The 22,279-nt window shown below is 43.6% G+C and overlaps 1 protein-coding gene across 1 annotated transcript in view; it reads right to left on the bottom strand.

The window, feature by feature from the left end:
- Positions 1 to 12,467: 12,467 nt before the first annotated feature.
- Positions 12,468 to 22,279, bottom strand: part of tacr2 (tachykinin receptor 2) — a 71,166-nt gene continuing 61,354 nt past the window's right edge. The window contains exon 5 of the mRNA XM_073027164.1: positions 12,468 to 16,357. Coding sequence (XP_072883265.1) covers positions 16,135 to 16,357 — 223 coding nt within the window. The 3' untranslated portion in view covers positions 12,468 to 16,134. The remainder of the gene's footprint in view (positions 16,358 to 22,279) is intronic.

Genomic DNA, 22,279 nt, shown 5'->3' with positions numbered 1-22,279 from the left:
TGGACAGAGACTTAGCACCGTGCTGAATCAGAAAGGTCGATTACAGGCCGAATCAAGGTAGCGAGGTTTGGAAATGTGATCACACAGATTCAACGGCGAGATGTTTGGACGGAGGCTTAAGCACTGTGTTGAATCGAAAAGGTAGATTACAGGCCGAGTCGAGGTGGAGAGGGTGATTGAGCCTTATGTTTGAACATTGATTTAAATGAAAAGGTCACGATGCCGGGGCCCAAGGTGAGGGACGGGCCAGTTGAAATCGCCGCTCCACGACTCGGCTCTGCCCTGAACGATGCTGAATTACGGGACTCTCTTGGCGGACTTCGTTCAGAACTCTACTTGCTTGCAGTTGCTGTTTGCATGACGTGGTTTTTCTCTCTGCACATTGGGTGCACGATGGTCTTCTTCATATGGGTTTATTTTTGGGGTGTCTTTGTTTCGTGGTTGCCTGTTAGGAGTCAAATCTCAAGGTTGTATAATAGTTTGATAATAAATGTACTTTGAACTTTGAACTTTTGAACATTTCTAGCAAACCTGCTCACAGAGGTATTGAACCCCTTGGAATTCAGCTGTTCCCGTAGTCCTTTTATACAGATCATACCTTCCCCAGAAAAGATCCCAATAATCTACAAATCTGAAACCCTGCCCCCTGCACCAATTCCTTTGCCACACATTCACCTGTCAAGTCATTGTATTCTTACCCTCATTGGCACGTGGCACAGACAGCAATCCTGCCTTTAGCTTTCTCTATTCTCTCTTCAGGACCTCATCCCTTTTCCCACCTATGTAGTCGGTGCCAATATGAACCACAAATTCTTGGTATTGTACTCATCCTCCTCTGTGGACCTGATCTGAGATGTGACTGACCCTGGCACCTGGGAAGCAATATACCTTGGAGTCTCATTCACGTCCTCAGAATCTCCTGTCTGTTCCCATAACTACTGAATCCTCTATCACCACAGCACTCCTCATCTTCCCCTTTTCCCTGCTGAGCCACAGAGCCAGGTCACAGCGTCTTTCTCCTGGTGTGTCATCACCCCCTCCAACAATATCCAAAGTAGTGTACTTATTAATGAGGGGAATGGCCAAAGGGTTTCTCTGCACTGCCTGCTAGTCCTTTTCCCTCTCCTAACAGTCACCCAGAAAATCATTAAGAAAGGCCACCCGACCAGAAATGACACCCTGTACCTGAAAGTTGGACGTGGAATTCCTAAGGGATGAGCCAAGAAAAGCTGGTGATGCTCCCTTTCCCCAGTCTCTACCGGTCAGTGTTGATCTTATTGCTCTCTGTAGATGCAAGCTGTCGTCCGCAACAGTGACTATGTAGGGGGTCTGAAGTATACGAATGACACTTAGGAATGTAGAAGTCACTAAAAACACGCAAGTTACTCTCTGGACCAATATAGCACGGGAGTTGTGGAATGATACAGAACAAAGGGAAACCAATCAATCCATTGTTCCTCCTTGATGCCAATTTACCTCCATCCCCCTGCTCTCTCCCTACAGCTTCGTAAGTATTTTCCCCTCAAGTGTGCCTCCTATTCATTCTTTGAAAGTTACTAATGAAGTAACGTTAAACGTGCTTACAGCAGATCAAACCAACCCAGCGGCTGGGAGCTAGTAAACAGCATCTGGACCCTCGCCTCAGCACTAGCCGTATCTGTACATAACCCACTTTGTTTCCATGGAGGAGTTTCACAGAATGCTGAACATGGAGCTTTACACTTTAACTTACCTTGTACCTACAATCGGAGCTGTATTCTGTATTTAGCAGATTCTTAACCCTGGGTGGAGTGTTTAGTAGAATGAGTTTTATTCCACATCTAACACATTCAGTGGTTGCTTCTGGAGTACGTGGGACAAAAACATGAAACGGGCATAAAAAGTCATCAAACTGTGTACACACCAGTCTATTAATATGTACCTTAAGCATTAGAATCTGTGAACCATTTTGATTTGCTGACCTTTTAGTGGGGTAAGTGACTTTCAATATCTTTGCTTTGTAATCAGAAACACTGAGCACTCCATTATATCAGCAATGAAAACATTTGCCTTTCACTTTAGGGCTGCTAAGTAGAAGGGTCAAGGGCACGCTATCGCTTCCACATTAATGCAGAGCTAATCCAACTTTGTTTAATGAGGCAGCTGATTATTCGATTGAAAGCCCCGCCGCTGGGGCACGTTGGGTAGGGCAGCCACATAATGTCAAGTGAGCAGAACATCGGTTCCAGGGCACTCAGCTCTAAGCTGTGTCGCTAACAGAGATGATGAGGCAAAGGGGAAAGGCAGAATGTTCTCAAAGTTTCTTTGAGGAAGCATGGTTATTGACTTTTAGGAGTCCTTGGGTCACGGCTGCCCAAAATGGAGGAACACTAGAGGTGATATTGAGAATCTCTGGTGTGATTGCTGGGAACGGACAGAAACCTGGTGAAAACACTCAATAAAGAAAATATCTATTCCTTCCTCTCCTCCCCTCTCACTGTAAACGAGACGTTGAGCACAGGTCCTTTGGCTCACCGAGTCCCTTCCTCTCATCAACCGCCCACTACATTTCTTTAGCTCTCATCTCCTTCTCCCAGATTCTACAGCAGCTAATTAATCTGCCAACCCTTCTATCTTTGGGACGTGGGAGAAAACCCATGCAGCCAACATGGAGAACATGAAACACAACAACAGAACGTAATCGGGGTGTGCAGCTCAAGTCTGGAGATTACCGTAGTTGCATTCCTGCAGGAAGCTTGCTGGAGGTGAGGTGCAACACAAAAGATTGATGAAGTGTTGGCTGAAGGTTAGAGCTGCAGCTTGCATATTGTATGGAAACAAGTGTAAAACGGAGTCAAATTTCTGCAGTTTGAGGAGAGTAACCACAAACCCTCCCAGATGACCCGCGACCAATCTGGATATCAGAAGTTTTGACAGGAGGGGGTTTCACTCAGGTCTACTGCCCGAGTAGAGAAGGGAGCAGCGGGTCACTACGGTGAAATAGAGCGTTTAAAGCAGGGGCAAGCGCACCAGCCATCATCGCAGTGGGCGACTTTGGAATAGACGGGGTCAGAGTTGTGATCTTGAGGTTTCAGTCAGAGAAAGCAAAGGAGAGAGAAACTCTAAGTTAGGTATTTCCTTTTCCGTTCTTTATGTCTGCTCAGCTGGGACAGCAGAGATGCCAGGCAGGATAGTGGAATGCTCCTCTTGGGGGATGTGGGGAGGCAGGGAGACGTCCGGTGTCCCTGACGACTACGTCTGTAAGAAGTGCACCCAGCTGCAGCTTCTGACAATCCATCTTAAGGAGTCATTCGGGGGGCTGAAGGGGTGATAGGTAGGACATATAAAGAGGTAGTTACACCCAAGGTGCAGGACACAGGAAACTGGGTGACAAGGGGAAGGGGTTAAGGGGCCAGTGCAGGTGCCCTGTGGCCAACCCCCCTCAACAACAGATATATCACTTTGGATACTGTTAGGGGGGTGGTGGGCAATGACCTAACTGAGGAAAGTCACAGTAATCGGGTCTCTGGCACTGAATCTAACTCTGTGACTCAGAATGGAAGGGGGAAGAGGAGGCATGCTGTGGTGATAGGGGAATGGACAGGAGCTTCTGTGGGCAGGAATGAGATTCCTGGGTGGTATATTGCCTCCTGAATGCCAGGGTCCGGGACATCTCAGATCAAGTTGTCAGCATTTTTAAGGGCAAGGGTTAACAGCTAGAAATCATGGTCCAGGTGGTAACCAATGACAATGGTATGTCGATTGACGAGGTTCTGCACAGGGAGTTCAGCGAGTTAGGTGCTAAGTTAAAGGGCAGGACCTTCAGGGTTGTGATCTCAGGATTTATATCCATGCCATATGCTAGAGACGCCAGAACTAGGAAGACTAGACAGACTAATACATGGCTAAAGAGTTAGTGTGGTATAAGATGTCTGGATCATTGCGATCTCTTCCAGGGAAGGCAGGAGCTGTACAGAAGGGACAGTTTGCACTGGAACTGGAGGGGGACTGATATCATAGCGGGAAGGCTTGTTAATACTGCATGGTGGGGTTTAAACTGGAGTTGCAGGGGGATTCAACCAGAGTGCCAGAACAGTGAGTGACGAGGTTGTGGAGACAGATGTTGGTAAGACCTCAGACAACGTTAGGAATCAGAAGTTTGAGCATGGTGCAACTTGAGTCCTGAGCTGAATATAGGAAGGGCAGGTGATAGTGCTGAAGATGAGGTAGCTACTTTACAGAGTCGGTCTGTACTGAGGAGAGGCTGTTGATGTGACAAAATCGCAGGCAACAGGATGTAAATTGCGGACAAAATCAAAAAGGGTGAATACGGGACTGGAGGTGTTATATTTGAATGCATGCAATATACAGAATACGGTAGATGAACTTGTGGCATAGTTACAGATTGGGAGGTACGATGTTGTAGGTATCACTGAATCATGGCTGAAAGAAAATTATAGCTGGAAGCTTAATGGATCGAAAGGACAGGCAGGAAGTCAGAGAAGGTGGTGTTGCTCTATTAGAAAAAATGAAATGAAATCATTAGAAAGAGGTGACTTATGGTCAGAAGGTGTTGAAGCATTGTGGATAGAGCTAAGGAACTGCAAGGATAAAAAGACATTAATGGGAGTTGTATACAGACCCCCAAACAGTAGTAAGAGTGTGGTCTACAAATTACACCAGGCGATAGAAAATGCATGTCAAAATGAGACGGAGCTGGGAGCCAGGGCTACGCCTTTGGTTTGGAGGAACTGGGAGGAAATCCCAGCTACGCCTGCCTTTTTGTTGGCTCCTCTCTCTTCCTCCAAACCAAACGTGTAGCCAACAGAACTCGCAGGGGTCCCAGCTATGGCTGTTTTTTTGTCGGCTATCCGTAACAGTCTGTATTCTGAGCCTACACAGGTATCACTCCCCCACTTTTCCTACGCTACATCAACGACTGCATTGGGTCCACTTCCTACACCCATGCTGAGCTCGTCGACTTCATCAACTTTGTCTCCAGCTTTCACCCTGCACTCAAATTCACCTGGTCCTTTTCCGACACCTCGCTCCCCTTTTTTGATCTCTGTCCCTATTTCTGGAGACATGTTTATCTGTGGATCTCTTTTATAAACCTACTGAGGCTCACAGCTACCTGGACTATACCTCTTCCCACACCTGTTACTTGTAAAAATGCCACCCCCTTCCCTCAATCCCTCCGTCTCTGCCGCATCTGCTCTCAGGATGAGGCATTTCATTCCAGAACTAGTGAGATGTCCTTCTTCAAAGAAAGAGGCTTCCCTTCCTCCACCATCATCACTGCCCTCCCTGGCATTTCGTGCTTGTCTGCCCTCACCCCTTCTTTCTACCCCACCAGGGATAGGGTTCCTCTTATCCTCACCTACCACCCCAATAGCCTCCGCATCCAGCACATAATTCTCCATAGCATCTGCCATCTCCAACAGGATCCCACCACCAAGCACGTCTCTCCCCTGACCAAATTTCAGCTTTCCCCAGGGATCGTTCCCTACACGACTCTCTTGTCCATTCATCCCTCCCCACTGACCTCCCTCTTGGTATTTACCCTTGCAAGCAGAACAAGTACCATAACTGCCCCTACATCTCTTCCCTCACTCCTATTCAGGGTCCCAAACAGTCCTTCCAAATGAGGCAGCACTTCACCTGTGAGTCTGTTTGGAGTCATCTACAATATCCAGTGCCTCCGGTGTGGCCTCCTGTATGTCGGTGAGACACGTCGTAGATTGGGAGACCGCTTCACCATGCAACCACGCTCCATCCACCAGAAAAAGATGGATGTCCCGGTGACCACCCGTTTCAATTCTACTTTCCAATCCCATTCCGACATGTCAGTCCATGGCCTCCTCTACTGCCGTGATGAGGCCACACTCAGGTTGGAGGAGCAACACCTTATATTCCATCTGGGTAGCCTCCAACCTGATGGCATGAACACCAATTTTTCGAACTTCTGGTAAATTGCCCCCCTCCCAACTTTCACCATTCCCATTTCTCTCTCTCTCACCTTACCTGCCCACACCTCTTTTGGTGCTCCTGCCCCTTCCCTTTCTTCCATGGTATTCTACCCTCTCCTATCAGATCCCCCTCCTCTAGCCCTAGACCTCTTTCACCAATCAACTTCCAAGCTTTTACCACCACTCCCTCTCTCCCGGTTTCACCTATCACCTACCACCTTGTACTTCTTCCTCCACTACCCCCACCTTCTTACTCTAACTTCTCAACTTTTTTATCCAGTCCTGATGAAGGGTCTCATCCCGAAATGTCAACTGTTTACACTTTTCCATGGATCTGCCTGGTCTGCTGAACTCCTCCAACATTTTGTATGTGTTGATTGACTGACATGTAGTTCTGATCTTTCAGGAAGTCCCTGAGCACTTAATTAGCCAAGTTCACAAGCAGCACTGATTCCTGTTTAAATCCACTGTTTCAAAATGTAGATGAAACCAGATAATTGCAATGCTTGTAGATCTAGATACGGAGATATATATGCAAATGCAGGTCAGGAGAAACTTGGGCACAGAGGTTGCCAACAGGGGTTTGCAAATGAAGCAGAAACTATGTCAATATTCAAGATTAGATTGGCTATGTAAATAAGGGCAGATGGTATGAAGAATGTAGGACCTGTGTGGCTAAAGGTGATTTGAAATTCATGGTTTGTTTGAGGTAAAAGGGCTTTTTTCATGGAGTGATTCTTGAGTACTTCCAGTTTGAAGTTAGTCATGCAATAGTTGGAAACGTTCAATGGAGGAAGAATCTTTAAGTAAATCAGACATTATTTACCACTCAAGCTGTCATTTCATCTGCTGGAAAAGACATGGAATGAAGGCATCTATAGCTCTCTCGTGTCTTCATTGATCCTCCCATCGCTCTGTGCTTCCAATATTCTCAGACATTCTTTTATGATAAAATTTTCCATAATTTTGAAGACCCTTGTTATGACCCTTTGCGTTCTACTCCTCAGATGACAAGATCATTTAATGAGTAATCTCTTGACTCATTTTTGCTGCACAGACGCATGGTATAGGACTACTCATGAAGCAGTGTGTTCAGTGTGGAGCCTCATTGATGGGGAAAGGGCCACGAGAGCACTTCATGACTTTTGTGACTCACTGTCGGCACTTTGTTAATTAGCTGAAGCACTGCAAGTCAAGGTAAAAGTGAACCAAGAGCAAATGACCAAAGTAGAGCTGAATTTAGCTTTAAAATGATTAATCTTACATCTATTCAATTTATTTGATTCAAAGGCACATTGATGCCAATCATAAAACCAATTGCCCATTGATGCAAATTTCAAAATGGCATCTTTATCAAAACGGTTGTTGCTACAATCACTTCAACATTATTTATTACAATCAAGAACACATTTCAAATAGAGTTCATGACTCTAAAGAACATTCAGAGGTCATGAAAGGTACTGATTACTTTAAGCTCCTGTATTTACACATATTATCATCAGGAATGTACAGAAAATAATATAGGGTAAAGCAACAAACACATAAGATCAAAATTAAGAGCAATGGTAGGTCACAAAGCCCCCTGAACCTGCTCTGCCTTTCAAACAATCTTAACAAGCTAAAAACCTCAATGAAAGCTGATTTACTGAGGGGGAAGGGGTGGGTTTCTATGCATTCCATACATATTCATCTATTCATGAACAGATTGCAAACAGAATCAAACCAAACCAAATTTATAATAGTGTGCAGCCAACTCCACGAATAACCCAAATGAGGAAGTAAGATTAGTGAGCCAGGAAATGGGGTTGGTAAACTGGAGCCAGGACTGGAAAACTTGACAGGATCAGAGTGTTGGGAACTGGGTCATAGAACAGGGAACAAAAGAGGAACCAGGAAGGTAGAATTGAGAATCTAGCCAGTACATATATTTCTCCATAGCTCGAGTATGTGCAAGTCTGCATGGGAACTGGCCAGTCAGAGGACACCAGCTGTGCTGACCTTTAACGCCTCGCATACCTAAACTTTAAAAGTCAGCATTAATCTACAGAGCATGCAAACATTCAAAGACATTATTCACAATGGACGCTCTAACCCTTTCGTGACTTCTGTTTATTAGAACAGGAATGAGTGTATCTCAGCAATTGAAGGAAAATCAGGAACCAAGATCGGAAATTTGGGAAATGGAATTTGAGTTGTGAAAATGCGTAGCAGGCCCGGCAGCATTTGCAGAGAGAGCCATTGTTTCAGATGGGCAAAGCTGAGAAATATCTGAAACCAGACAGGCGACTGGCCTTGCAGAAGGAGAACATATTGGTGACAGTGATCACATTACACACATAAAACAGTACAGCATAGGACAGACCCTTCAGCCCATGATGTTGTGCCAAATTAATTAAATCAATGATTCCTAATTAATCGAATTCCTCTTCCCACACATTGGCCATATTCCTCTCTTCTCCACACATTCACATGCCTATCAAAGAGTCTCTGAAATACTCCTATGCTATCTGCCTCTTCCACCATCCTGACAGTGCACCCCAAACCCCCAACCCTTTGTGTAAAAACAAACTTGCCTTATACATCTCCTTTATACTTTCCCCCTCTCACCTTAAATACACAAAGTGCTAAACACTGGGGAAGAGGTACTGGCTGTCTTCTCTATTTATGCCTCGTACAATTTTATAAACATCTCCTCAGCCTCTGTTTCTGGAGAAAACAGCCCCAGCCTGTCCAATCTCTCCTCCCAGCACATCCTCCAAACCAGACAGCATCCTGGTAAACCTCCTCCGCACCTTCTCCAAAGCCTCCCCATCCTTTCTATAATGAGGCGACCAATAATGAATGCTGGATGCTCTAAACACAGCCTAATCAGAGTTTTGTAAAGCCATTACATAATTTCCTGGTTCCTGAACTCAATTCCTTGACTAATGAAGGCAAGCATGCCATATATACCTTTTTTATACCCTATTAACCTGTGCAAGCACTTTTAGTGAGCCATATATCTGAATCACAAGATCCCTTTGTTCAGAATCCTGCCATTAACTGTGCCCTTTTCCTTTACGTTAGATCTCCCAAGTGCAGCAAGGCACACTTGTCCTGAATAAACTCCGACCACCAACTCTCTGCCCACAACTGATCCATACCCTGCTGTATTTTCGGCAATCTCTCATGCAATCCGCAGTGCAAACTTCCACGCCACACTTTCACCGTAATCAGTCGTATATAAGACAAACAGCACAAGTCTCAGTACCGACCCCTGAACCCAGCTACGTCATCTCTCGCCTCTGTCAGTAATGTGGATACATCCCATCAGGCTCTGGGAACTTAACCGCCTTGATGTTTTACAAGAGACCTAACACTACCTCTTTTCTAATCCTGAATATCCTAGCATCTTAGCATGCTTCTCTGTGGTCTCTCAATCCTCTACATCCTTCTCCTGGGTAAATACCGAACAAGTTTTTTTTTCATCCTCAAGCAGTCCTACCTTCTCTTTATCCTCTTCCTCTTCAGGTATGTGCATAATGCCTTAGGAATTCTCTTTGACCCTACTCATCAAGACTTTTCATGAACCCCTACTAGCTCTCCTAATGGATATATGTTGGTCCTTACGGGAATGCTCTATATTGGGGCGGGGCAAATTATAATGTAATTAGACAGGAGATACCAGGAAATTAATTGGAAGCAGCTGTGACTGAGCAAATCAACACCAGTGTCATTGGACATAGAGTTATATAGCATCACAACAGGTCCGTCATCCCAACTACTCCAGGCCAATCAAGATGCCTATTCCAAGCTAGACTGATTTGCAAGCATTTGGACCATAATCTCCTAAACCTTTCTGATCCATTTACCTGTCCCACTGTCTTAAATCTTGCTACAGTACCATCTCCTCTGGTAGCTTGTTCCACATACCTACTGCCCTTTGTTTAAAAAGTTTCCCCCCAAGTTTCTATTAAATCTTTCTCCTTTCAACTAAGCCTGCACCCTGTAGTTTTTGATCCCTCAACCCTGGGAAAAAGACTGAGTACTTTTACCTAATCTATACCCCTCTTGATTTCATACAGTTCAACAAGATCACTTCTCAGTCTCATGTGCTTGAATGACTAAAGGCCTAGTCTATCTAACCTCTCCCTATAACACAGTCACTTACCCTTGTAAATCTTTTCTGCACTCTTTCTAGTTTAATACTATCTTTCCTACAATAGGAAACCAAAACTGAGCACAATACTCATGTATAGCCTCAGCAGTGGTCTCCCAATTTTATACTCAGTGTTCTGACTTATGAAGGCTAGTATGTCAAAAGCTTTCTTCAGCACCCCGGCTACCTGCAACTCCACGTTTAGGGAATCCTGTACAGTGAAAATGGAACTAATGCTCCCAAGGTCCCTCTATTCTACAAAACTCCCCAGGCCCTGCCATTCACTGTGAAATCCCATCTTTCCAAACTGCAGCTGTACAGTGAAAATGGAACTAATGCTCCCAAGGTCCCTCTATTCTACAAAACTCCCCAGGCCCTGCCATTCACTGTGAAATCCCATCTTTCCAAACTGCAGCTGTACAGTGAAAATGGAACTAATGCTCCCAAGGTCCCTCTATTCTACAAAACTCCCCAGGCCCTGCCATTCACTGTGAAATCCCATCTTTCCAAACTGCAGCACCTCGCACTTACCTGAATTAAGCTTCATTTGCCATTCATTCATCCACTTATGCAGCTCATAAAGAGCCCCCATAATTCCTGATAGCCTCCTTCTTTGTCCACTTTACCACTTTATTTTAGTGTCATCCACAAACTTGTAAATAATGCCTTGTACGTTCTTATCCAAATTGTTGATATAGATGAAAAATAACAATAAGCTAGTACCAAACAATGAGTCCACCACGAGTCATGGGCCTGCAGTCCGAGAAACAACCTTCCACCATCTCCCTTGCTTTCTACCATCAATGCAATTTTGTATTCAGTTAGCCAACTTTCTCTGCATTCCATGTATCTAACCTTCCAGAGCAGCCTTATCAAAGACCTTATTGAAGTTCATGTAATCCTTGTCTACTGCCCTGTACTCATTGACTTTCTTGGTCACATCATCAAAAAACTCATTCAAGTTCATAAAAACATGATCTTCTCTGCACAAAGCCATGCTGACCATCCCTGACCAACCTCTGTCTTTCCAGATCGGAACTCTCACAACCCTCTCCAATACCACCGATGTTAAACTTTCTGGTCCAAGTTTTTCTTTGCCACCCTTTTTGAAAAAGACACAATATTCACTACCCTTCAATCTGCCAACATCTCATCCTGGACTCCCATAATTTCTTGTCTAGCCTCCCACAGAGTTCTATAAACCTGATCAGGCCCTTGGAGATTTGTGTAACTTCATACCTTTGAAGACATCCAGCACCTCCTCTACTATTGTAAGGACTATCCCTAGTTCCATTGTTGTGGGAGTTGTTTAAAGACTAGCCAAACAGAGCTTAGAACTGGCATGATCCAGTAAGGAGGAAGAACAAGGATGGAAGGGTAAGGGAATCTTGGATAATTGAGATGGTTTAGGAACTTAGTCAAAAATAACAAGGAAGCCTTCTTAAGATTCAGGAAACTAAAATCAGAGAGAGACTTTGAGGAATATAAGGATAGCAGGAAACAGATCAAGCTAGGAAGTTTCAATCATCAAGATTATTATGTGCTGTGTCGTATGTGGGCGATTATGATCTTCCATCTGTCTTTAATCTACCTGTGTGGAAGACTCCCTTCATGCTGTTATTCTTACTCTTTTCTCTATCCATGACCATGATTGTTCTTGGCAAATATTTCTACAGAAGTGGTTTGCTATTACGTTCTCCTGGGCAGTGTCTTTACATGATGGGTGACCCTAGTTATTATTAATACTCCTCAGAGTTTGTTTGCCCAGCATCAGTGGTCGCATAACCAGGACTTGTGTTATGCACCAGCTGCCCATACCACCACCCACCACCTGGCATTAGGTGACCCTGATCAGGATGGGCGGGGGCTAAGTAGGTGCTACACCTTGCCCAAGAGTGACCACCAAACTAGTGGAGGAAAGAAGCACCTTAAACCTCCTTTGGTGGAGACATATCTCCTCCCCGTCACCCAAGGAAGTTCAAAAGGGGCCACGAAATGCCCTTGGCAAGTAGGATTAAAGAGAATCCCAAGACATTTTATATTTGCATTTAAAGAGGGAGTACAAACACTCAAGGACATAGGATGGAAAGTATGATTGGAAATAAAGGATATAAGCAATATTCTAAACTATTATTTTGTGTTAGTACCACAGAGAAGGATGCAGAGGATAGTGTGAGTCATGCTGGGGAATTTGAGATCGAAAAGTTGCTGGAGCTGGGTGCAGGTAGATTTGGAAAAATCAGGTTGGTGCTGGATCCCAAGAGAGAGGGTTTGTAGAATGCTTATGTCCTGGCTTTTCAAGCAGATTGTGGCAGAGTCCAATAGGGGAAAGGCAATTCTGGATTGCGTGTTGTGTTGTGTAATGAACCCTTAAGGGTTAAAGAACCCTTAGGAGGCAATGATCATAATATGATAGAATTCACCTTGGAGTTTGAGAAGAAGGTAAAGTCATCAGTATAACAGTGAAGCAAGGGTTCACAACCATTTTTCATGCCATGGACCAATACCATTAAGCAAAGGGTCCATGGAACCCAGGTGGGGAACCTATGCTGTGAAGTAAAGGAAATTACAGAGGAATGAGAGAGGAGCTGGCCAAGTTGAATGGGAAGGGACACTAGCAGGGATGACAGCAGAAAAGTAATGGATGGAATTTCTGGGGGCAATTCGGAAGACACACGATATATATGTAGATGAAGATGTTTTCTAAAGAGAGGCTGAGGCAACTGTGGCTGACAAGGGAAGTCAAAGGCAGCATAAAAGGAAAGGAGAGGGTATATATCATAGCCAAAAATAGTGGGGATTTAGAGGATTGGGAAGATTTTAAAGACCAACAGAAGGCAACTAAGAGCCATAAGGTGAGAAAAGATGAAATCTGAAGGTAAGCTAGCCAATAAGATAAAAGAAGAGACCAAAGGTTTGTCCAGATATATAGAGAGTAAAGGAGAGGCAAGAGTGGTTATCAGACTGCAGGAAAATAATGCTGGAGAGGTAGAAATAGGGTACAAAGAAATGGCGGATGAAGTTAATAACTATTTTGCATCAATCTTCACTATGGAAGACCCCAGCAGCATGGTCTTATGGTCTTTTGAAAAGCTTTAAAACAATAACACCAACACATATCAGAACAGAATTAGGCCATTCAGCCATCAAATATGCCCCACCTTTCCATCATGGCTAATTTATTACCCTTCTCAACCCCAGTTGCCTTGTTTCTTCCCGTAACCATTGATGTCCTTACTAATCAAGAAGCTATCAACCTCTGCTTTGAATACATCCAGTTACTTGGCCTCCACAGCTGCCCGTGGCAATGAATTCCACAGATTCACCGCCCTCTGGCTAAAGAAACTCCTCGTCATCTCTGTTCTAAAGGAATGTACTTGTATTCTAAGGCTGTACCCTCGGGTCCGAGACTTCTGCTCTATAGGAAAACTCCTCTCTGTGTCTCCTCTATGTAGGCCTCTCAATATTCAATAGGTTTCAGTGATATTCCCCACAATCTTCTAAATTCCAGCAAGTACAGGCCCGGAATCATCTGATGCTCCTCATATGTTAACCCTTTCATCCCCAGGGTTAACCCTCTCCAATGTCAGCATATCCTTTCTTAGACAAGGGGCCCAGATCTGCTCACAATACTCCAAGTGATGTCTGACCAATGCCTCATAAAGGCTCAGTGTGACATCTTTGCTTTTATATTCTGTTCCTCTTGAAATGAATGCTAACATTGCTTTTGTTTTCTTTACCACCAACTCAGTTTGCAAGTTAGTCTTTAGAGAAATCCTGCACGAGGAATCTCAAGTCCCTTTGCACCTCTGATTTCTGATTTTTCCACCTTTATAGGATAGTCTACACCTTTATTCCTTCTACTAAAGTTCATGATAATATACTTCCCTGCACTCTATTCCATTTGTCTTTTACAGATTTCCTACTTCCTCAATATTACCTGCCCTTCAATCTATCTTTGTGCCACCTGCAAATTTGGCCATCAACTGCACAAAGCCATCAAGTCCATCATTCAAACTATTGATGTACATGTAAAATAAAACCAGTCCCAACACAGACCCCTATGGGACACCATTACTCACCAGCAGCCCAAGCCAACCGTAAAAGGTCCCCTTTTCTCCTGCCATTCAGCTAATTTTTCTCCATGCTAGTAACTTTCCTGTGAAACCATGAGCTCTTGTTTAGCTTATCTTGTTTAGCAGCCTCATGTCAGCATCTTGTCAATAGCCTTCTGAAAATCCAAGTAAATAACATTCACTGACTCTCCTTTGTCTATCCTGCCTGTTATTTCCTCAAAGGACTCCAACAGATTTAACAGGCAAGTTTTCCCCTTAACGAAACCATGCTGACTTCAGCCTATTTTGTCATGTGCCTCCAAATATCTTGAAACCTCATCCTTAGTAATAGACTCCAACATCTTCCCAACTACTGAGGTCAGGCTAACTGGCTTATAATTTCCTGTCTTTTGCCTCCCTCCTTTCTTAATGAATGAAAATGTGCAATTTTCCGGTTTTCTAGAACTTTTTCAGAATTGAGTGATTCTTGAAAGATCATTACTAATGCTTCCACATCTTCAAATCATTCAGCTTTCCCAAGAATCTTTCCCTTAGTGATAGCAACTGTACTCAATTCTGCCCCCTGACACTCTCAAGTGTCTGGCATACAGTGTCAGAGAAGTGTCAATATTTCATCGCTTGCCATGTACAGGAGGGTGCAGTGAGTAGGGGAATGAGTGTTGGTGCAGATGAAAGAGCCAGGAACTGCAGAGGGGAGAGTCCAGTGGAAATCTGGAAAGGACGGCGATGAGGTACCACACACACCTTATCCAAAGAGTCAAAGACCCCTTCCCGGTGAAGGACTCACTTCGGTTTACCGTGTTTGATATGGTCTCCAAACATATATTGGTTCACCTCCATTCAGACTGCAAGTGTGATTTGAGCTTCTAATTGCCTGTTACTTTAATTCTCCATCTATTACCACACTGGCCTCTCTGCATTTGGCCTTCAACATTATCTTAAGGAACAGGACTTCATCTTCTGACTAGGAACATTGTTGACTTTGAGATTCAGGACTAAATACAACACTGAATACAACAATTTCACAGAACAACCCTTTCCAGTTTATACTAAAAGTAACCAGCATTAATTCTTTATATTTCATGTTTCCAATATCTACAGGTTGATGCTTCTCTGGTATGTAGATGACAGTTCCAGCTTTGTTCTTCATTGTCCTTCTTTCTTTCCTGCTCAGATTTCAATTGTCTCCAATTTATTTCTCTGTCAGTAACCTTAACCAGCCTCTCTCACTGCTGGCAGAAGCATCACTTCTCTCACCTAGCCTCACATGATCTCCACATTACCATCCCCATTCTCCTTGGTCTCTTCATCTCCCTTTTGATGCAAATTAAAACATCTTCCATTTCCATTCCTCGGTCTGATGAGGGATTGTTGACCTGAAATGTTGACAGATTTTCTCTCTGCCGCATAATTGTCAGATTTTTGCATTTGTCAGATTTCCACAATATGCAGTTTTATTTTAGCTTTTGGCAAATTATGAGTGAAGTTCAGGAGCGATGATCACGGAGTCAGCAATGAGAATGGGGATGCTTCAGAATCCAGAATCTTCACATCAAGAAGCAGGATCAGAGAGATCAGATCCAGGATCAGAAACCTTGCTGTCAATTGCTGGTTCACCAAAGCTCTGTTGAAAGCTCATGGAACCCTTACTTCTTAGTGTACAATCAATTTTGGATGTAAACCAAACTACTGCAAACCAGGATTGGAAATCATGAGTTGGAGTGAGAAAATTGAGAACAAAGAGAAAAGTATTTGGAACCAGTCTGAAGGAGGAGGGGACCAAGATCCAACAATTCAGGATTTACAACTGAGTGTCAGGACCCGTGATAAGAAAGCAGAATCAGAATTGGAGCATTGAGATCCTGGAATTGTATTTGGTTGTCCATATCTGTGATGAAGATGGATCCACATGGGAGTCATGTTTCATAACCTTCTTAAAGAGGCTATCAACCCTTTGGGGACAAAGCATCGATTAAAGATGAGTTCCAAAGCTGAAGAGTTCCCCCTTTGTCTCCTCTGTTTCATCACAATTTGTACTGCTGTGACTGGTGACCATTGTCTCCATTTTGCTGGTGGTGTAAGTGCTGCTTCGAGTCATTCGGTAGCTCATTGTTTTTGTTAGCTCCTGGTGATCATGTCTACTGAATTGTACAAAAGGACAACACTGGAAAGCTCTCTTGAATCCGATGCGAAATCTGGGAAATTATAGTAAAATAGTGTTTATTAAAGTACTGCAAAATCCAACATCTTTTCCCAGATGAGTCCCAATATTTTCTTGTTAGAGAAACCCAATATTTGAACTCTCTATTGAATTTGGTATAAATACCAAAGCAGCAGAAATCCCAGAGCATCTTATAATGTTGCCATTTAAGGCACACTTCAACTCATCACTATCAATTTCCATTTATACATTTATTTCACAAGCTATTGTTCACTGAAGTCCTTCTAGATGTCTTTTATTCCTAAACTGGGACACAGTCCTTCAGAAAAAGAAAAATGAATTATAGGGGAGATTAAGATTGCAATTATCCTTTGTGAAATTCTGGGACATGTTTGGTAACATTAATTCTTAATAGCCTAGCCTAACTTTTAAGGCTGCCTCTCCTTGTTCAGGACCCTTGCCACTTGAAATATCTTGATTATTTTCAAAAACTTATTTAGATCTTTTCTTCATCTTCTGCTGGAACACAGTAGCACATGCAGTTGCTACCCATCTCAAGCCATCCAGTGCAGAGTTTGTATGTTCTCCCTGTGACAACATGGGTTTCCTCTGGGGGCTTTGGTTTCCTCCCACAACCCAAAGACAAGCTGGATTCTAGGTTAATTGGCCACTGTGAAGTCCCTGGTGTAGATGGGCGACTGGAGTTTCAGGGTGGAGTTAAGGAACATGTGGGAGAGAATAGGTTACACAGAGGCTACAACACAGGGAGGCCATTCAGCCCAATGCATTCGACAGTTCATGAATAGTCACCCAACATAATCCCAACTTTGAGTGCTTTATCCATACTCTGAAGGGCATGTCTCATCAAGGGCACAACCTAATACTTTAGAAACGCAATGTGGCTTATTTGCCTCTTATTGTCCGACTGATTGAAAAGGCTTTTCCTCATCTCCCATTTAATCCTATCCATTTTTCAGGATCTGACCATGAATGGGAAGATCAGCATTTATTGCCCATTCCTCATTGTCCATGACTGACTTGACCATTTCAGAGGCAACCACATTGATGAGTCTGGAGACAAAGATGGGCCAGAAGGAGCAACAATGGATTTCCTACTCTGATGGGCGTTAGAAAATCAGACAAAATTTTACAACAAGCAGGCAGTCAACATTTTTCTCAACAATATTTTCCGTTAATACCAAATTATTGATTGAATTTAAATGCCACAGCTGCCAATGGTGGGATTTGAACTCAGGTTTGTGATTTGTTGTTCCAGGTCTCTGAAGTACTGGTACATTGATATAATATCCTGTGATATCATATCCTACACCCTGAGCTTTTTGACATGTCTACTGAAGAAATCAGAATATTGAGAACTTATCTAGACCACTCATAATGGCATTGACCTCAATTGATGCTTCTGATAGAATTCTCTGTTCCAAAGACACCAATCCCAGCCTATCTGATTGTGCATTATACCTGACCTCTCTATTCTTATATTCTATGCTTCAGTTACTCAATGTTTTTAACTACCTTTAAAATACACTCCAAGGTCCCTTTGTTCCTCCCAAACTCTCAGTATCTGCCCATTAGTGTATGCCCTGGCTTTGTTCTAGCTCCATGATTTTCTTATATGTTGCCCTGTGCCCATAAATCCTGTTGCAAGTAAGTTTTTCATTGCATCTTGTGCATAAGACAAAAAAATCAATGTTTACTTTGACTTTGACTTTTCTGAGGTAAATTCCATCCACCATACTTCTACCCCACTGATGAAACAATGTGAACCTTTCTACAGCCTAAAGCTTTGTCTTTTATTGTCAACCACATTGCCAGTGTTGGTGTTGTTTGCAAATTTCTAGATTTTATTCCTCTATTTAAATCTAACAAGCTCTGGACTTTTGCAAATATACAGATGAACAACCTTTCAGTTGCAAAGACATCCTTCATCTGTTATCTTTTACTCTTTGCCTCTGAGCCAACTTTGGATGCAGTTTGTTGCTCTACCTTGGGCTTTTCATTTCTTCACCAGCTTGTTCAATGAGATAAACACAAGAGCTTTTGCAGGTCATAAACACAAGAGATCCTGTAGATGCTGGAGATCCAGAGCAACACACACAAAATGCTGGAGGGATTGAGGTCCAAGTCAGGCAGCATCTATAGAAATCAACAAACAGTTGATGTTTTGGGCCAAGATACTTCATCAGGACTGGAAGGGAAGGGGGAATGATTAGATAGAGGGAGGGGAAGGAGCACAAGCTAGAAGGTGAGGTGGGGGAGGTGGGCTGAAGTAAGAAGCTGAGAGGTGATAAAGGGGTGGGGAAGAAAGAATCTGACTGGCGAGGAGAGTGGACCATGGGATAAAGGGAAGGAGGAGGGGCACCAGGGAGAGGTGAAAGGCAGGTGAGGAGAAACGTTAAGAGGGGGCTAGAATGGGGAAATACAGAAGAGGGGAGGAAGAGAAGGAAATTTTACCAGAAGTTGAAGAAATCAATTTTCATGCCATCAATTTGGAAGCTAGCTAAACAGAATAGAAGTTGTTGCTCCTCCGACCTGAAAAGTGGCCCAGAACAGTCCTTCCAGGTGAGGTGACACTTCACCTAGGAGTCTGCTGGGGTCATTTACTGTGTCCGGTGCTGCCAGTGTGGCCTCCTGTGTATCGGTGAGACCCTACGTAGATTGGGAGACATCTTCACCAAGCACCTACGTTCCATCCACCAGAAGAAGCAGGATCTCTCGGTGACCTCCCAATTTAATTCCACTTCCCATTCCAACATGTCTATCCATGGCCTTCTTGACTGTTGCAATGAGGTCACACTCAGGTTGGAGGAACAACACCTTGTATTCCGTCTGGGTAGCCTCCAACCTGATGGAATGAACATCAATTTCTCAAACTTCCGGTAATGCCCCCCCTCACCATTCCCCATCCCCCTTTTCTCTCTCTCTCTGACCTTATCGCCTTGCCTGCCCATTGCCTCCCTCTGGTGCTTCTCCCCCTCTCTTCTTTCTTCCATGGCCTCTGTCCTCTTCTAATAGATTCCCCCTTCTCCAGCCCTGTATCTCTTTCACCAATCAACTTCCCAGCTCTTTTCTTCATCCTTCCCCCTCCCAGTGTCACCTATCACCTTGTGTTTCTCCCTTCCCTCCCCTCCCCTCCCTCCAACCCCCCTCCCCCACCTTTGAAATCTACTCCTCATCTTTTTTCCTCCAGTCCTGCTGAAGGGTCTCGGCCCGAAACGTCGACTGTACTCTTTTCCATTAATGCTGCCTGGCCTGCTGAGTCCCCTCAGCATTTTGTGTGTGTTGCTTGGACTTTCAGCATCTGCAGATTTTCTCTTGTTTGTGATTGGATGGGCCAAAACGCCTGTTTTTGTGCCGGAATGTTCTATTACTCAATGACTCCATGACCATTCAAATTATCCAACATCTGTGTACAAGGTCGCTACCTTTTATGAGTTATATATTTGGGGCACAGCCAATGTTCCCTCTCAATTTTTTACAGCTGCACGAACCAACCATTGCTCTGAGCAGGAACTTTTTACATGGCCTGTAAACTGCACAGTACTTTAAATGAATTTTTTTTGTAGTATGCATCCTATGAATATTTAGAATGAAAATTGAAAAACCACATACATTTGATTTTATTTATTAATTGAAGGGTATGATGAGATACAGTACAACAAAGAAAATACTTTACGTTTGTAAACTTTTTCGAGCTGCGTCCAATCCCAGCTGCGTAGTGACAAAGGCTATGTGCGCGAGGACATTCCAGTGACTGTGCGGCCACGCATCTGCACAGCTGAGAGGGAACAGTAGCTACTGTACCTCTTTCCTCTTTCACAGTCCCTGGCTTCTCGTCATTTAGAAACTCCATCAGATCCATTTCCCGAAGTTAAACATTAAACACGGTTTTGTTTGCTCATTTCCATCTGCTGATGTCCTTTTGAAACTTCAGACTACCAGATACTTTATTTACTGTGCCAAGCTTGGGTGAATGGCTCTACATTTTTCAGTCAGCATTAGTCATGACTGAGAAAATAGGGGCAGGAGCAGGCCCCTCGGCCCCTCGTTCCTGCCCTGCTGTTCAGAATGATCGTGGTAGATCTGCTCTAGGCTTTACCTCATCTTCTGTGTCAATTCCCTGATCTACATGCTCTTTTAAGCTCCAGGGTAGGTAATTTCAGCGATTCACCACTGTGCTTTTTGCATGCACCAGTTTTAAATGATTTTGTAACTATGTCCCTTTGTTTGAGATGCCCCCACTCATGGAAACACCTTGATAGTTAGTCCATCATACCCTTTAAGGATTGTATATTTTCAGTCAGATCACCTTTATTTTTTTAAATTCTGTATTATATAGATTTTTTTTTTGGTGAAGAAGCTTATCCCAGGAGAAAGCCAAATGAATCTCTCTTGGACAGCTTTCTTCTTCAATGAGAGCAACAAAACTGTACCCTGCTCCAGTAACAATCGTAACAACACTTCTCTATTTCTGAACTCAAGTCCTCATATAATTATGACATTTTCCTTTCTGCTAATATGTTGTGATTTGTGCAGAACACTTAGATCTCTCTGTATACAGAACATAGTACAGCACAGAACTGTCCCACACTCTCCTGCCAAACAAAGGAAACTAGTAACTAAATGCCTAACTAAACTACCGGTAATCCCTCTAACTACATAATGTCCATATCCCTCCATTCTCTGCACATTCGCCTGCCTATCTAAGAGTTTCTTTAACCCTCCTATTGTAGTTACTTCCACCACATTCCAAACATTTACCACCCTCTGTGTAAAAAATTTGCCCTGCACTTCTCCTTTAAACTTGTAGGGGTAACATAAAAGATGACATAATAGAAATTGTTCTAGATAGTTCACAAACACCTTCATTGAATTGTTGTGTTCTCTTTAAGAGACAATGTCTGACATAATGATGTCAGTGTAAGGCAACTGCTTTTGGTTTAGTTGGTAATGGGCTGCGGCTTTTGTTAGACACATAAAATGACACTTGCGTGTTTTATTCTCAAAATCCTACAAATTTATTCCCTCTCACCTTAAGTGCATGCCCTCTGGTGTTAGACATGTTAAGATTGAAGAATCAAAAGTCAAGTTTAGTTTCACGTTCATTGAAGAACACAGTGAAATGCATCATTTGCGTTAACACCTGACACACCTAACATGTGCTGGGGGCAGCCCACAAGTGTCACCATACATTCCAGAGCCAACGAAGGATGCCCAAGATGTTCAGCAGACAATATGGAACACAACAAAACAACAACAGCAAAACAAGCCTGAATTCCTCCCTTTCCCCCCATGCACCCCAAGACAGTACGTATTCTTCAATTCGCAGACATCCGCAGACCCGGGACTCCGGCCATTGGGCATCAGCTTCGAGACTTCTGATTCAAACCTCGGTCCTCAGTTCTTAGGATCCACCAATCACTCAAAACCAGGCCTTGAACTCCAGAGTCGCTAATGATGGGACCCTGAACACTAGGCCTCAAAATCTGGCCTCACCAATTCCCGAACCCAGTGGGCCTTTGGAACTCGTACGGCCTGCCCTCACAGAACTCCAACTCTGGAATTCACTGTCAACTCATTAACCCTGGGGGAGCCACCATCCTTCATCCACACTGGTCCGTGCCACTGACTGTCCTTCGAATGTGGAGAAGTGACTTGGACTTCACACTCAGACCTGTTTGCTAATTCTTCTGATTCCCCCACAGCCCTGTCTCTAAAACTCTAACCTAACCCCTAACCCCCCTCTCTGTCTCCAAAATCATCCCCACAAACCTGAAAAAAACACTACAAACAACTAAAACAAAGCCACAATCTCACTGGAAGTCACAGCTTGGCACTTTCTTGAGTATTGAATAATCTGAGAGTAAATTTTTAACTCTGGGTGAAAAATACCACGTCTACTCTATTTATGCATCTCATAATCTTATAAGTGTTCATT

The sequence above is a fragment of the Hemitrygon akajei genome, chromosome 23 (genome assembly GCF_048418815.1).
Source record: "Hemitrygon akajei chromosome 23, sHemAka1.3, whole genome shotgun sequence".
In the NCBI taxonomy this organism is placed as follows: Eukaryota; Metazoa; Chordata; class Chondrichthyes; order Myliobatiformes; family Dasyatidae; genus Hemitrygon; species Hemitrygon akajei.
This window is presented reverse-complemented; position numbering and strand designations above follow the sequence as displayed.